The following is a 16716-nucleotide window of genomic DNA, read 5'->3' as shown; positions in this document are numbered from 1 at the left end:
AGGTTTTGGTGAGTTTGGCCGTGTGGGCAGGTGCCAAGTCCTGCTGGAAAATGAAGTCAGCATCCCCATAAAGCTCGTCTGTGGAAGGAAGCATGAAGTGCTCCAAAATCTCCTGGTAGACAGCTGCGTTGACCCTGGACTTAATGAAGCACAGTGGACCAACACCAGCAGATGACATGGCTCCCCAAATCAACACAGACTCTGGAAACTTCACACTGGACTTCAAACATCTTACAGTGTGTGCCTCTCCATTCTTCCTCCAGACTCTGGGTTCTTGGTTTCCAAATGAGATGTAAAAGTTGCTCTCATCAGAAAAGAGAACTTTGGACCACTGAGCAACAGACCAGTTCTGTTTTCCTTTAGCCCAGATAAGACGCTTCTGACGTTGTCTGTTGTTCAGGAGCGGCTTGACAAGAGAAATATGACATTTAAAGCCCATGTCCAGGATCCATCTGTGTGTGGTGGCTCTTGATGCACTGACTCCAGCCTCAGTCCACTCCTTGTGAAAGTCCCCAACACTTTTGAATGGTGTTTTCCACCAGGCTGCGGGCATCCCTGCTGCTTGTGCACCTTTTTCTTCCACACTTTTCCCTTCCACAAAACTTTCTATTAATGTGCTTTGATACAGCACTTTGGGAACAGCCAACTTCTTTTGCAATTACCTTTACCTCCTTATGGAGGGTGTCAAGGATGGTTTTCTGCACAATTGTCAGGTCAGCAGTCTTTCCCATGATTGTGATTCCTACTGAACCAGATTGAGAGACCATTTAAAGGCTCAGGAACCCTTTGCAGGTGTTATGGCTTATTTAGCTGATTAGAGTGGGACACTTTGAGCCTAGAATATTGAACCTGTTGACAATATTCTAATTTTCTGAGATTGTGGATTTGGGGTTTTCATGAGCTGTAAGCCATAATCATCTCAATTGTGACACATCACGGCTTGAACTATCTTGCTTTGCATGTAATGAGTCTATCTCATATATTAGGTTCACCTTTTAAGTCGCATTACTGAAATAAATGAACTTTTGCACGATATTCTAATTTGAGTTTCACCTGTATATTATTCGTATTTTAAGATTATTTTTCAGGGATAGTTATCATTGAAGAATAAAGTAAAAATAGTGTTGGTATTACAAGACATTTATGGTATATGTGTGTAAATGAACAGAAAAAAAGTATATAAATTGCTACATGTTAATTTTTTAAACAGAGACAAAACATGTAAAACAGAGAATATAAAATAAATATGACAGAAGCAGTATTTATTAAGTTTTTAAAAGAAGAAATTGGCAAATCTCATCCTATCTCATTCTATCCTCTCAACTCTCCAACTTCATTCATTTAAATTCTTTAACACATGAGTATAAGTGCCTCTCTGCCATGACTGGTGATTTCTTCAGCAAGCATAGGCTCTTTTCCCCTTGTGTTTTATAAATGTAATGCATGAGCTAATATAAGGAGCCATTTACCGTAAGTTTGTTTATCAAATGGTAAATGATGTTATAAAATAACTTTCTACAATTTTCAAAACAGAACTTGAGTGCCCTCTACTGGTTGAAGAATTAATCATGCAACTGAAATATATCTAGTCAAATTTCAATATATTTTGTTATAGACAAAGCAATGTAATAAAAATGGTGAAGATACTAAGTATATAGAGAATGCAATACACTGTACTTATTTGTTAATGTCCCTTTCATATTTATCTTGGGTTATTCTTCCTTTTTGATATACCATGACCCAATATAGTATGATTTGATTGCTTATTGTACCCTATGACTATCTTTAAGTGTTGTACCTTATGATTCTTGACTCTTGACAAATGTATCTTTTCTTCTATGTATACTGAGAGTATTTGCACCAAGACAAATTCCTTGTGTGTCCATCACACTTGGCCAATAAAGAATTATGTTCTAGTAGTGCTTCTTAAAATGTTTCATGAAACATCAGTGATGCTCAGACAACTTCAACTTATTCCACCAAGATGGTCCTAAGATCCCAGAGAAGGTTTTTGTGGGGTTTTGAGCCTTTCAATTTCATTAACCAAGCAAGCACCCTATCTGGAATTCCATTACTAGAGTATCTTTGGATGAGAGAATATGAGCTTCTTGTGAGAACATACTCACCATTCCTTCAACATTTATTTTATAAACATAGATTTTTCAGCACTCCAATAAACCAAACGTCCAAAGATGATGAAAGATTCTGATTCTAAATCTCATTCCAGAAATTGGTGAGAAATGCCATAATACACTGTGTAGTTTGCCAGTCTCTTTGCACACAAAAATACATATATCCTCATAGCTAGACTCCAGTGGGACAGAGACATGTGAGGTGACAAACACAATGTCTTGTGATCATCTTGGATTCTTCCTTATAAAATCACCTGGGACTATTTTGGAGCTTTTGACATCAATGGATGTGGACAGGTTTCTTTCTAGGATGAACTGTCATCAGCAGATTAAATCTATGCCCTTCCTGGCCTGTTCAGACAGCCAGAAAGGGAATGACAGTTGGGTGTAGGAAGTGTGAATGTGTCTGTGAGGAAGGGAAAGTTGCTTCTGCCCTGAAGGACATGGTGGTGATCCCCCTTCTCAAGAAACTATCATTCAATTCAGCCATTTTAGATAAGTATCAACCAACTGGCAACCTTCCCTTTCTAGGAAAGATTAGAGAAGTGACCGTGCAGCAATTACTGAGTACTCTGGATGATAAGGATTACCTGGATCTCTTCCAGTTGGGATTGAGGCTTGGGAATATCTGAGCTACACTGATCTCCACTAGGATTCTGGGCCCAATTCAAGTGGCGGGTTGAAAGTTCTTATTAGCATTAGAACCACCAACTGTAGGTGGCATCAGTTCACACAATATGAGATGGCCAAAAAAAGATGTGATGAGAATCTACCCACTGAGACAGAAGAATGAATTTCTTGGTAGCAGCTCCAATATTCCACCTTGGAATATTGCCCCAATATATGAAACCCATCCCTATTATTCAGAAAGGTTGTAAAAATTTGCTTCTGCAAGGTTTTTAGATGGAAAACTCTTAAGGTTGATAGCAGTTGTGGGATTTTAGTGAGTCTTAACTTACTAAAGTACTACACAGTCCAACCACATGCTATCATAAACTTACAACAATTGTAAGGATTGCATTATTTTCTTTCTATTCAAGAAAATGTGTGGGATAGCTTTCTAAAGAAATAGCTGTGTATCTCAGAAGATCTACCTCCTAAAAGAACCAAGAGCTGACATAAATTCTGCTGTTATGGTGTTCTCTTCCATTAGACTCCCATGATCTCAAGCTCTTCTAGAAAAAAAATGCATTTGAGATGCATTATTGGTTTTGCATAAAACCAAAAAGGCTGAAGCAACATTATAATACTCTAAAAGGTTTCCATTGCCATTTTCTAGGAAGTTGCCCAGATTACAGTAACAACGTATTTTGAATGCTTTAAACAAAATTGTACTTACTTAGACACATTTACACCAACAAAGCCAGACCACACTCCTTCGCGTATATGGGGTTTAGATGATGGACGCTGAAGTAAAAAAAACAATGTAAAAGAAAATAAGATTCCAATTATTATTTGTCAACATTTGTATTCTACATTTGTGACCCAAGAAGGGGACTTTTATAATGGCTAATAATTATAACCAAACCAAGGGTTGTAACCAAGGGCATTATTTTTACAGCCTAAATCAGGGGTCCCCAATCCTTGTGCCACAACACACTACCGAGCCATAGCCTATTTGTAACTGGGCCGCACAAGCAGCAGATTAGGGTGCACACAAGCAGCAAAGTAAGCTGCACGTGAGTGTGCTGGTCCACTGCTCACGCAGCCCGCTTCTCGCCTCATGTCTAAATGCTACAAGTTAACCAATGGATTATAATATGTATTGGAAATCTGTCAAGTATGATTTCATTCACTTTCATGTTTTTCTAACTTTATATTAACCTAATATTTAAAAATTTAAGAACTTAATCTTCTTTCATGAACATTTCTCCAAATGTAGGTATTTTAATTCCCATTTTTTCTATTTTGTGCTTTCTGCATCTTTTTGCGCTTTCTGTATTACAGGAATGGGCAACTATTAAAAAATAAGTTGAATTGGAGAAGGAAGGTAGAGAATGTAACTCTGGTAGATTTATCAATGGCTTTTGACATAATTAGCTGTGGAATTTTTCTTCATTACCTAGTCTGAAGTAGAGGGCTAGCTGAGAAATCCAGTGATTCTAATTCTAATCTAATGTCCTGCAAGGACATTACTAGAAATCATATGGACCATTGTTCTAGTCTTTGGCACCTGGAGTTTACTAGGTTTGTATCATTTCATTTCTGATTATTAATATCAATTTTAATAGTTAATAAAAGTCATATGAATGTTTGGACTAAAGTCCTGTTACTATAAGAATGACATACTTTAAAAAAATATCTTCCATTTCTACAAACTTGTTTCAGGGAATTGAAGTACTGTGGATGGGAAAAACCTACTATCCGAATAAAGTTGTGAGAATATGTTGGATGGTATTGCAGTACCCTGAAGAAAGAATAGGAAGAATTATTCTGGTCTTGGTGCCATCTTGGATGTAGAAGATGCATTGATTATGATGTCCCACTTGCAGACTTTTAGTTGGCTCCCTTGAAATCAGGATGCTCATATAGATAGTTCTATGCTCTGATTCTGCAATGCTCTCTAATAATGCTTACTGATTAAAGTGCTACACTTTGAACAGGCTGTCAAGCAGTCTAATAATGTTTGTAAATTAGGGTTTTTATAAGTTTCTTCAGGCAAGAAAAATGGACAATCTTTTTAAAAAATCACAAAGAATGGAAAACACTCCTGAATATTAATTTTTTTGGAGAAGTCGGCATTTCCTATAGATATTGAGATAATTGATTTTCTCCCCACTATAAGTGTGGGAAATAGGCAATATTTGAAATTTTAGGCTGTTGCCTGCTGGAAGGAGGAGGCATGACCCAGCATAACTCTCTTAACAGGAGCAAAAACAGTCATTCTCCAAAAATAAACAGGGAGAAGGGACAAGCCAAATGCTGCAGTTTCAACATACCAGATTTCTTCTGCAGAAGGGCAGAAGGACAAACAGAGCTTAGAAGGCAGGAAACAGCTTCCTTATATGGGTTTATCCGCAAGCGACAGAGCTCAGTCGACTGGAATGACTGTGTCACAAAATGTGAAGCCTTCAGGGGCTGCAGTGAATGGAGTTTTCTGATCTTTAAATTATTTCTCCAGATTCTTAAGATGCCAAAGCCAGGAGACTATAGTGCCAAAAAAGGAGCATTTTGAATTGGGATGCTTTAGGGAAACACACCACATATGGATGTAAAAGACTACATACACAGAAAGACCCCATTTTGTCACAGAGTATACTGAATTCCCAAACATTGATTAGATGCATTCCCAAATATTGATTAGATGCATTAAGCCAACATATTTGAGCTACGTCTATGTACAAGCTGTCATTTATTACATTTTTTTTAAAAAAAAACATATATCTAATAATTTTTTCCTAACCTGTAAGCAATTGATACTGTATCTGCATATATCATTATGAAACTTTCTTCAGAGCAAAACTCCCAATCTGCTGCTATACTTTATAGGCAATATAAGGTATTTAAATGAGACATGTTGGTAAGCGTAGATTGTTAATGTTTTCTTTCAATAAAAATAGCAGTTATGTATCCTTTAGGAATATTCAATGTCTATAATAGTTAAAAACAACTAATATCCTAACCATAATCAAATGAGGCCACTGTTTACTTCTTGAGTCTGTAACATATTTAATAGCTCTCTTTGGGTGTTGTAAAGAAATATTAAGCGTGCTGAGGAAAAGAGTCATGTTTTAAGGAAAGAATCATTAGCCATGAGTCGACTGAGGATCGCTGAAGATCTTAACTTTCTTGATCTATTCCTCCACTGAGTTGTGTGTTTGGAAATATGTTAGTCTGCAATTTTCTAGATTCCTCCCTCACTTTCTCATTATGTGTGCCATACATACTGGCCGAAATAACTCTATACTGGCTGAAATAACTCTATGCTTGGTTTTAAAAAAAATGCTAAATCACATTAAAAAATATAGCTTTTAAGAATAGAATGGCTTGGAGGATTTGTTGTTAACAGAATTGATGAATTATTAGAATAGAAAGATGGATTTAAGAAGTATCCCACAACCATAAATAAAAATGTGTATACAATGTGGATAGACAAAAAATAAGGACAAAATGTGTACTCGATTCAAACTTTGTGGGAGACAAGAGTTGCAGTCCTGGGCAGGCTTTTCTTAAGAATAAACATCCCACTAAATTTAGCAAGCTAACTTTCACTTAAACAAATATAAATTTCAGCAGCAATTTAAAACATTAAGGAATAGAAAGTAATTGATTAATATTTTTAACTTGCAAAAAGTAGGAGTGCTTAAAATAAATGGTATCATGGCTGTTGAAGGAAGAAGACTTTAAATATTGGCATAAACTTTGCAAGAGCTTGCAAGGGTAAAAGTCTGAGTAAAAATGAGATTGGACAAAAATAGATTAGTCAAAAATAAAAATGGGTGGATAAAAGTAAAGAATACCTAATGGATTATATCTTTGCAAAGTCCAGAAACAAAAAGGAGATATATAATACAGTGATAACTGGAAGGAAAGTTAGGATCAAAAGGAATTTCCATTTCAAAAGGTATTCAATCATTTTCAATGTCCCATCTGATGGGACCATGAATCAGGCCTTCTCTGTCATAGTATCTGCCCCCTGAAATATCCCCCCCAGAGAGATTATAATCTTATTAAAATGAGCACTCATAACCTGGCTTTCTCCTTGGATTATAAGTGAGTACAGGATCCTTATTGGACAACTGATATGTGAAAATTTGTATGATGACAATAGGTATTTTAGAATTATGTTATTTATCTGAATATCTGTGTTTTGTATTATTTATAGTCTATTGTATAAAATTTATATTGTATGCCATATTGGAATTGAATGACCTATTATTTAATTAATTAACAAAACTAGATATAAGGGAAGTACAGTATATTTCTTCACTGGAACTAAATAGGTCTCAGGCGTTACATCCAAATAAAAGTTGTTTTATATTGCATCATGGCAATATATTTATTCCAATGGAAGTAATCCTTGTTTATGAAACCATATGGATCTTGCAACCTAATTACCAAGTATGTTCATCCTATAGAAATATTTATAAATTGCTACTATGTCTAAATTACCTATTTATCCATAGAAGTGTTTTTGCTTAATATAAGCATAGAGCCTCTTAAAACAAACCCCTACTTGAAACATTTGAAAAAGCTTTAAATTTCCAATATCTCTTGTACCTGGTTTGTCTCTTATCTTGTCTAACTCTAACTGCAAAGTATATTTTATTATCCTTATATCCATGACCATGTTAATATCGAAATATCCAAACTCTTTTAGGGAGACATAATCCATGGCACAGTACTGTACAGTTTTCATATGTTGCAGGGCCAGCCAATGTGAGGAATAACAGCATTGAAATAATAGCCATTTCCCTCATCTTTTGGTAGAAAGAATTCAAAAAATGAAATACACGGTAGAATTAGAATTTTTATGTAACCTTTCCCATGCTTGTGCTCAACACTCAGCAATGATCAGTGCACTAACAGTGAAGACCAAAATGAAAAGCACTGGGAAATATAGATGCTTAAAAGAGTTATTTTGAGGAGAATGATGAAAAATGTAATTGAGGATAAGGAGATAACCCCAGCAGGCCAAAAATAACTGGGCAGCTATTCAGGGTTCTATAGGCTAAATAAAAGACCTTGAGGAGCTTCAGGCTGAATGAGGCTACAGCTCATTTTAAGAAAGCTGACCTAATTAGGGAACATGAGTTCAGCTACATTTTTCAGATTCCTTTTGGAGAATCTGGCAACATTCCAAGGGAACAGTTGGATGTCCAACACTTCTTGTACTGGCAGCTGGGTGGCTTCAAAAGAACACTGATCCATTCCACAAAGACTTCCATGGGATGAGCAATACTAATACAGATTCTCCTTTGATGCAAAATATATTTATATATTTAAAGTACATGTTTGAGTACATGCACTCAAATAGAAAATCTCTGTAGATCTCCATGGTTCTGTGTCATGTTATTCAAAGCACATTGTCTTTCCACATTTCCACCTTTGAGTTTTATATCCCAGAAGTACATGATAATATGTAATAATATTAATTTAACCATATGCTCTGAATTAAGTAAAATTCCACAACTAGGTAGAACAACAATGAAACTGTAGCACTACTGAAAGTGGACAGTTCCCATCAAGGTTGCTTTAAGCATAAGGTCTCAGTTTTGTGTTATATAATAAATATTGCAATAATTTACTTCTGTTTGCTGACTCTTTTCTGCTTTAAGTTTTTATAGCTTTAAATCTGCTTGTTATATATATAATTAATATTAAAACATTTTGTCACTTTGGTTGAAACAAACCATAATTAAGCAGAAACATCTGAATGGCTCTTTCTCAGTCACATAGAAAAAGGAACAAATGTGGAGGAATAAAATCCAAAATTCACTGCTTATTTCAGCCCATTATTATGATAAGAATATTATTATTACATGTGAAAATGAAAATGTCAAGTCATAGCAGACTTCTTACAGCAAGAAGGAGCTGGGTTAGATTTTTTTTGGCAAACATCTAATTTCACAATCTAAAAAGATCATTTGTTCATAACCCAAGGTCTAGAAACACTGTCTGGCAACAAGTATACAATTTTTTCTAATGCCATAGTTGGCTTTTCAATTTTATATCCTCAGAACTTCTCGGTTATATATGCTGATACTACATAAAATTGTATGAGAATATCATTTGAACTAATGTGCCATCAGTATAATGAGACTAGTACTCATTATCTATTATCAATAATATATACAATGAGGAAAAGAAAAATACACTGAATTAAATTAGGTAAGATAGATGTGCTGCTGGTAAATAAGAAATGAAATCAGGTTAGAGACTTCCGGTGGTAAGGCAAGGACGAACAGAGGTACAGAAACCCGTCTGTGGTTTCAGTTAATCTCTTTTTGTGGTTGGTGCGATCCTTTGAGGGTGCACGAGTCCCGGAGAAATTCGTGCCAGCGTGGGGGAGACTCGGGCTACAGTGTGGGGAAGACAAACCCCCTGCAGTGAAGAGGAGCCCTCCAGAGCCCAACAAGCAAGAAACAGCCGCCTACCAATGGCGGCTCTGAAGTCCAGACTGCCACCGATGTAAAGAAGCGAGTGAGTGACAGTTTGTGGGATCATTGGTGAAGAGTGTTGCAGAGAAAATTAGCAGCGGAGAGGATGACTGGAATGCTGTAGACTTTATAAGGCTGTTACAAGTGTCTGTCCAGAGCCCTAAAAGGAAGCAGCCAAAAGCGGATGTGAGGCAAGTGAAAGTGAAGACAGAAGAAAGATAGAGGACAATAACGAGTAAAAAGGGAAGCTTACAAGGTTGGGAGATATACCACACCGATATTAATAGAAGGGAATCTAGCGGTTGGAAGTGTGGAGGATTTGGACTATTTCATTCGATTTTTATGCTGAAAGACTTTATTAAATCGGAGACGGGAAGAAGATCGGAGCTGACAGAATAGAGACAGTGCAGCGCCACAGGCAATACTTAGAAACCCTGAAGTTATTGTAACAATATAATTGATGTAAACCACTTAACTGCCCTTCAGGGAGTATACTGATTTAACTGAGGAGGTGGTTCCACCTGAAGAAAATCAGGAAAATTGAACTTAGGAACACTAAGACGAAAATTAAAAGTGGAAGCTTCCGAATGTGTGGAGATACCGTGTAATTACAATCACTACTCAGCATTTCTTACCTCCCAACTTCCGGTGCGTGTGGAGTGTAAGCTCTTAAACTTAGAGATGGAAAGCTAAAAACTTACTTTAAAATTCGTTTTTTCCCTTCTTTACTACCCTTTTTCCTGTATACATTTGCTCATTTTCTCTTTATTCCCCCACCATCTGGTGCTATGATGAACTATCTCTCCTTTTTCAATCTCTCTTTATAATGATTATAAATATGTATACTAGGGAAAGGAAAACTGATTTTTGTAATTGATTGTTGAATTAACTGATTTAATTGATTTATTAATAATAGTGATAGTTATACTTTGATTAGAAATATAGGGAAAATAGTAAGAACATTAAGTATTATTTAATTAATAACGATAGGATTTTATATATTAATATTATAATTCATTGTGCGATCACAATTAATCCACTTGGGGGCGAATGTAATACTGTTTGTGTTTAAGAATATTTAAAATAAGGTTAGATAATACTTATATTTATTTATAATATTTAAATATAGTTGGATTTGGATATTATGTGTGTGTGTGTGTGTGTGTGTGTGTGTGTGTGTGTGTGTGTATAATTATTATGTGAAGTTATGTATAAGGCTGGGCATTGAGGCCTTACAAAATTATATATGTGATTTAGAATTTGGATTTAAAATAATACAGTGATAATATTTTTATCTATAAGAACTTATACTCCAGCAATTGGCTAAGAGTACAGCTATCCAGCAGATAGATAGATTAAGTAATTAGATACTAGTCAATCCTAATATAGAGATTCTATTACTGAATGTTAATTTGGGATAATATAATTAATATATTACAACAACAGAAACAAATCTTAAAAGAAATGACTTCCAAAACAACTACAACTCTGAAAACGGGAAGAAAGGACACCCCGACATTAACAACTACGTCGGCAACAGCTTCGCCCATGGCACAAAAAAACATTGAAGAAACATTACCAGTGGAGAAACAGGCTAACATCTTGAATGCCAACATCCAATCAATTCTGCTGACTTTACAGGAATCAGTGATGAAGCTGCAAGAAACTATGATGAAAAGCCATAATGAGATGAGAGCAGATATCAATGAACTAAAAGAGGAGATGGGGAAATTAAAAGCAGAAATGAAAGCGGATATCTCCATAGTAGAGGACAAAGTTGGATTATTACAGCAGGCCTTAGAGAAAAATGAAGCAACAATAAAAGAGGTAGAGAAAAGAACAGAACGAACTGAAAGGAAATTAGAAAGGGTAGATGAAGAATTAAAGAATATGAGTAAAGAAATGGAGGACTCACTGGTCTACCTAAAGATGGATAAGGCTGCTACATACTTGAGATTCCAAAATGTAGTGGAATCCAAAGAAGAAGACTTGGAACAACTAATGGCAGGAATATTGGCTGGACTATTGGAAAAGAATAAAGATGACATCTTGAGGGAGTTTGATGAAGTTTACAGGGTTAGCACTAATTATGAGAGATGCCACAAATGCCCAAGAGAAGTCCATATACAATTTGTGAGGAGTGTCTGGGATATCATATATAGGATGTCAAGAGATGAAATAATCATGTATAAAGGCAAAGAAGTCATGGTTCTCAAACAAATACCAAGAAGACTAAGAGAACAAAGACGAGATTATAAATTCTTAGCAGCTTACCTAAATCAGAAATGAATCATATTTAAATGGCTAATCCCAGAGGAGATGTTAGTTTCTTGGGATGAAAGGAAAATCAAAATAGACTCCATGGAAAAGGCGCAGGGATTTTATGAACAATTGCTAGGCCCGGAAGACCACAGCAGTAAGGATGAACTGGAAACGAACTCCCAGGAAGATCAAGGCTATCATAAGAACAGAGATGGAACTTTAGGAAATCAAGGAAATACTCAATTACAACAGGAGAGAGAAGAAAGTAGGACACATCTTCAGGCACAAAGAGAGCCATTACAAGACAAAGAGCAAAACAGAACTAATTAAATGGAGAATGATTATAAATTTGAATACAACTAGACAAACTTATTTTGAGCATGCCATAAGCCAGGGAGATGGCTATCATACAGACTTTAAAAAAGGAAAGAAAAAAGATTGATTTACTAGCTAATAGATGGAAAGGGGGATATACAACAGGAGATAGAACAGAAAAAAGAAATTGCCCATAAGTATTTTGAAGAGTTATATAAAAAGGAAGAAGTTAACGAAGATAGGATAAGAAACTATTTAGATGAAATGAAGGATAAAGCAATTGGGGAAGAAATGGAAGAATTATTAAACAAAGACATTACTTGGTTTGAATTGAAATCAGCAATAGAGAACCAGAAAAACAACAAATCCCCGGAACCAGATGGGATCCCAGGGGAACTGTACAAGGCAACAGCAGAACAAATAGGACCTCTTATGGTGGAAGTTTTTAATGATGTCTTTTTGGCAGCCAGGATGCCGGATTCATGGAGGGTGGCATTGATTTCGTTGATTCCGAAGGATGATTCGGATCCCCAATATATACATAATTATAGGCCGATTTCACTGTTAAATACTGATTACAAAATATTTACTTCTATTATAGCAAGTAGACTAAAAAGAATGTTAAATTAGCATATACATGAAGACCAAAATGGATTTCTCCCCACTAGAAAAATCAGGAATAACTTAAGAATAGTATTAGATGTTTTAGAATTTTACAAAGCCCACCCTGAAAAACAAATTGCACTTATGTTTTTAGATGTAGAAAAGGCCTTCGATAATTTAAATTGGCAATTTTTAATCCAAAAAAATTATAATATGAATTTCGGCACCATATTTGAAAATATTATAACCATTTATGATACACAACAGGCGAATATTATAATAAACGGGGAATATACCCAACCAATAAAAATAGAAAAAACAGTCAGACAGGGCTGCCCACTCTCACCCCTGTTCTTCATATTATCACCAGAAGCATTATTAACGTGAATTAGACAGAACCCAGACATAAAAGGATTAAAGGTTAAGAAAGAAGAATATAAGTTGCAAGAGTTTGCGGATGATATGATTTTTTTTTCATTGAGGAACCAATAGAAAGAGGACAAAAATTGATGAATGAATTAGAACAATTTGGAGCAGTAACAGGACTGAAAATTAATAGGAAGAAAACAAACTTAATGACCAAAAATTTAACAGAAAAACAGAAATTAGAACTAGAAGAAGTTATGGGAATACAAGTGATAAAGAAAGTTAAATACTTAGGAATATGGTTGATAGCACTTTGTAAGACACTTAAGGAAAATAATTATGATAAATTGATGCAACAGGTAAAGAAGGATTTAGAAACATGGGGTAAGCTGCAACTTTCATTATTAGGCAGGATCGCTGCTATTAAAATGAATATTCTTCCAAAATTCCTCTATATATTTCAGACAATTCCAATCAAAGTACACAATTTTTTTTTTTGAAGAACTTAATAAAATAACTGTAAAATTCATCTGGCAAGGGGAAAAAAACCTAGAATAAACTTGAAGGCAATGCAGGATATGAAGAGGAGGGGAGGGCTGGCACTTCCAAATTGGGAGTTGTAGTGTGCTCATGTGCCTGCTCCACCTTGCCTTTCAGGGGTCTTTGCGCCTCCCTCCCCGCAGGTCCCTGTCAGGGTGGAGGGACATACACACTGCGGCCTCCCTCTGCTGGAAAGCCAGAGCCCCTTCCTGGCCTCGGAACACCACTTCTCCCACCACTTCTTCCAAGGGAGCACGACAGCTTCCCAGCTGGTGCATGTTCCTCCCACCCAGCTCAGCTCCTGCACAGCCCCACAGCATTAGTGGCAGCTGCAGGGGGAAGGGCAGGAGTGACCAGCCAGCCACCATAGCTGCTCCCACGCCAGGAAGCCAGGGCCTCGGTGGTGTCTCCATGGGGGCAGCTCGCCTCCCCGCCGGCAGTTCCTCCTCCAGTATCCCGCCCGGAAGCTGCAGCGCAACAGCCGCCACCACTGCCGGGGGCGAGGGAGCAGCAGAGGTGTAAACAGGCAGGCCAGGGCACTGATGTGCATCTGTGGTCTGGAGCACCTGGCTGGCTCAGGCACAAGGGGCAGCGTTTGCTGTTGTTGTAAATTATTACTTGGTAAATGGTCACCCATAACAAACCAGCTTTTCCAGCTCTGTCACAGATCTGTGGATGTATGTATGAAACTATAACATGTATGGAAAGCTATATTTGATAGCATGTTCCAGAAGTACAAGATTTCTAAATCAGCAGGTCTCACAATTAGAAAATCTCACTATCTATGGATACTATATCTGGGCTGCAAAAATACAACTGCCAGACTTCTGTAAACTGCCCAGATTCACTGAGGTGAGACAGACTGTGTAGAAATTTAATAAATAAATACATAACAGTTACTGTATAATAATCTTCTGTTTCTTTTGTTTTGCAGTGGTCAACTGGAATTCTGCAGTCCAGGAAGGATAGTCAAATCCAAGCCATCCAGACAATTTAGTTATACCCACTTGTGCAGCTGGAGAGTTCGTCTGGCTAAGATGATTTTCTTCTGGGAAGAAATCTTGATGAGCACGTCTCCCCATCTTTACTACCTAAACATGAAGAATATTACTATAGTTATTCAAAAGATCTCCCTCAGAACTGCACATAATAATGGAATGCAGGAATAATCAATCTTTGTTTGATAAAAACTTTTTGTTATATTTGAAAGATTCAATTCTTTTGAACAAAGTTTTCTGTCCCTCAAATACTAAAGGGTAAGTTGCACTGGATATAGTTTGCTTCTGAAAAAGAAAATGTGTGTAAATTTCCCTGTCCCGTAAATTTATTGTGAGAGTAATTGAGGATGAAGTTTTGGTTTGTTTAACTGACCTTCCTCTTTCACAATATTGTGTAGGGACCATTCATAACCTTCAGGTTTTCCTACCATTTCTTTTGATATGCCTTAATGCATTACCAGAAAGAGTTCATTAAGGAGAGAAAGATGGACAAGCTTCACAACAATGCTTTTTGGAACTATTGCTCAGGAAACATCTTGAGGATAGTTGATGTGTGAAGGGGTGAAAAGTCAAAAAGCTTCACCAAGAAGAGTTAAGGGATTAATGTCTATGGAGATTCTCAGTCATCCAGGTCATGGTTGTCCCAAAGGTATTTTTTCAAGACGCAAATGGACTTTCTGGCCTTTCTTTGAAGACGTTTCATTTCTCGTCCAAGAAGCTTCTTCTTCCCACCATCCAGCCAGAGCTGAAGAAACTTCTTGGATGAGAAACGAAACGTCTTCAAAGAAAACCCAGAAAGTCCAGTTGCCTCTTGAAAAAAGCACCTTTGGGACAGTTAAGGGATTAGTTAACCTTGGTGGTTGTAAAATATATAAGATATATAAAATCATACTAGGCAGCGCTTCCCCGCTTGCGGATGTCAACTCTTTCTTTGTAGCAATGGTCGAAGTGCGTTTCTGCTGACCCTCGGAGAAAAACGTTCGACCGGGAAGCTCTGCAGCTGTTTGCCGTTTGAAGCCTTTTTAACGACCGGCGCGCCCAAATCTGAGTTTTTCAACGGAGCTGCGGTACAAACTTGGCTACGCGCCTATCCAGAGAGACCGAACTCGGGGGCTTGGAGAGGGGGCTGGGGGTGGCTTTGTGGAAGGCGGGGGGCAAGACTTCAACCGCGAAGTCCTACCAAATGCCTGAGGAAGGCGATTCTTTGCCCGCCAGAGGAAATCACGCAAAAGGCGGGCTGCAAAATGGGCCGGGGGCGGGGAGGAATTGTCCGTCCGTCACCATGGCAACCGTGTCCTCTCGCTCGCCTTACCCCCTTGCAGACCTCCTCATCCAGCTCCAACTCGTCCTCCATCCCTCAGGCCCAAGTATGCAGGAGCGCGAGATTGAGGGCGAGGAGCCGTTTACTTCCGGGAAAAAAAAACACCCGCCCTTTAAGCGTCCATAGCAACCACGACTTCCGCTTAAAGGGTCTGTGAAAGGTGCTGACCATGCAGTATTCCTTGGTCTCGCCCTGGAGTATTTAATTACGTAGGTGCTCGCAAGGCACGTGTTTAAAGCATTGCTCAGTCTTAAGAAGAAGAACTGCAGATATGTCTTTAAGTCAAGGATCGGTGGAAGGCTCCTTGAGGTCAAGCTGTGAATGTTAAGAAAACTAAGTTAAAACTAAGGTCTCTAAATTAAAACTAAAGACTAAGAAAAGCAGAGACGGTTTAATGCCTAAGAGGTCTGTGCGTTTGTGTTTCAGATGAAGAAAATATTTCACCCTGAACCAAATGCTTGATTTTCAAGAAATTGAATCCCCAAAGAATTTCTCATATTAGAAATTTCCATACCAATAATTGCTTTCCGTAATTTCACCTGCTGGACATTTATTGCACTTATATGCTAGCAAAGCAGTCACATGACTGCTCTTATTATGCTCTTATACAATATTTGCTTATTGTAGAGCAATTTGCATAAAATGCCCTCTTTTGTTACAGCATGCAGATAGTGAAAGTTGATTGATGCGTAGAATAGAATTAGATTAGAATAGAATTAGATTAGAATAGAATTAGATTAGAATAGAATTAGATTAGAATAGAATTAGATTAGAATAGAATTAGATTAGAATAGAATAAGAATAGAATAGAATAGAATTCTTTATTGGCCAAGTGTGATTGGACTCAAAAGGAATTTATCTTTGTGCAAATACTCTCAGTATACATAAAAGAAAAGATACATCCATCAAGAATCATAAGGTACAACACTTAGTGATAGTCATAGGGTATAATAAGCAATCAAATCATACTAGGAAACAGTCAATATAAACTGTAAGGATACAAGCGTCAAAGTTACAGTCATGCAGTCACAAGTGGGAGGAGATGGGTGATAAGGAGTAATGAGATGGTTAACAGTAAT

General features: G+C 37.1%; 1 protein-coding gene across 1 annotated transcript in view; it reads right to left on the bottom strand.

Moving 5' to 3' along the window:
• IFT43 (intraflagellar transport 43) overlaps window positions 1-15737 on the bottom strand; it is a 66503-nt gene extending 50766 nt beyond the window's left edge. The window contains exons 1-3 of the mRNA XM_026712169.2: window positions 15629-15737; window positions 14326-14409; window positions 3472-3539 (exon numbers count right to left, since the gene is read on the bottom strand). Of these exons, the coding sequence (XP_026567954.1) occupies window positions 3472-3539; window positions 14326-14409; window positions 15629-15670 (194 nt within the window). The 5' untranslated portion in view covers window positions 15671-15737. The remainder of the gene's footprint in view (window positions 1-3471; window positions 3540-14325; window positions 14410-15628) is intronic.
• Window positions 15738-16716: the final 979 nt, after the last annotated feature.

This window comes from Pseudonaja textilis, chromosome 1, assembly GCF_049901715.1.
Source record: "Pseudonaja textilis isolate UNSWEBS1 chromosome 1, rPseTex1.2, whole genome shotgun sequence".
NCBI lineage: Eukaryota > Metazoa > Chordata > Lepidosauria > Squamata > Elapidae > Pseudonaja > Pseudonaja textilis.
This window is presented reverse-complemented; position numbering and strand designations above follow the sequence as displayed.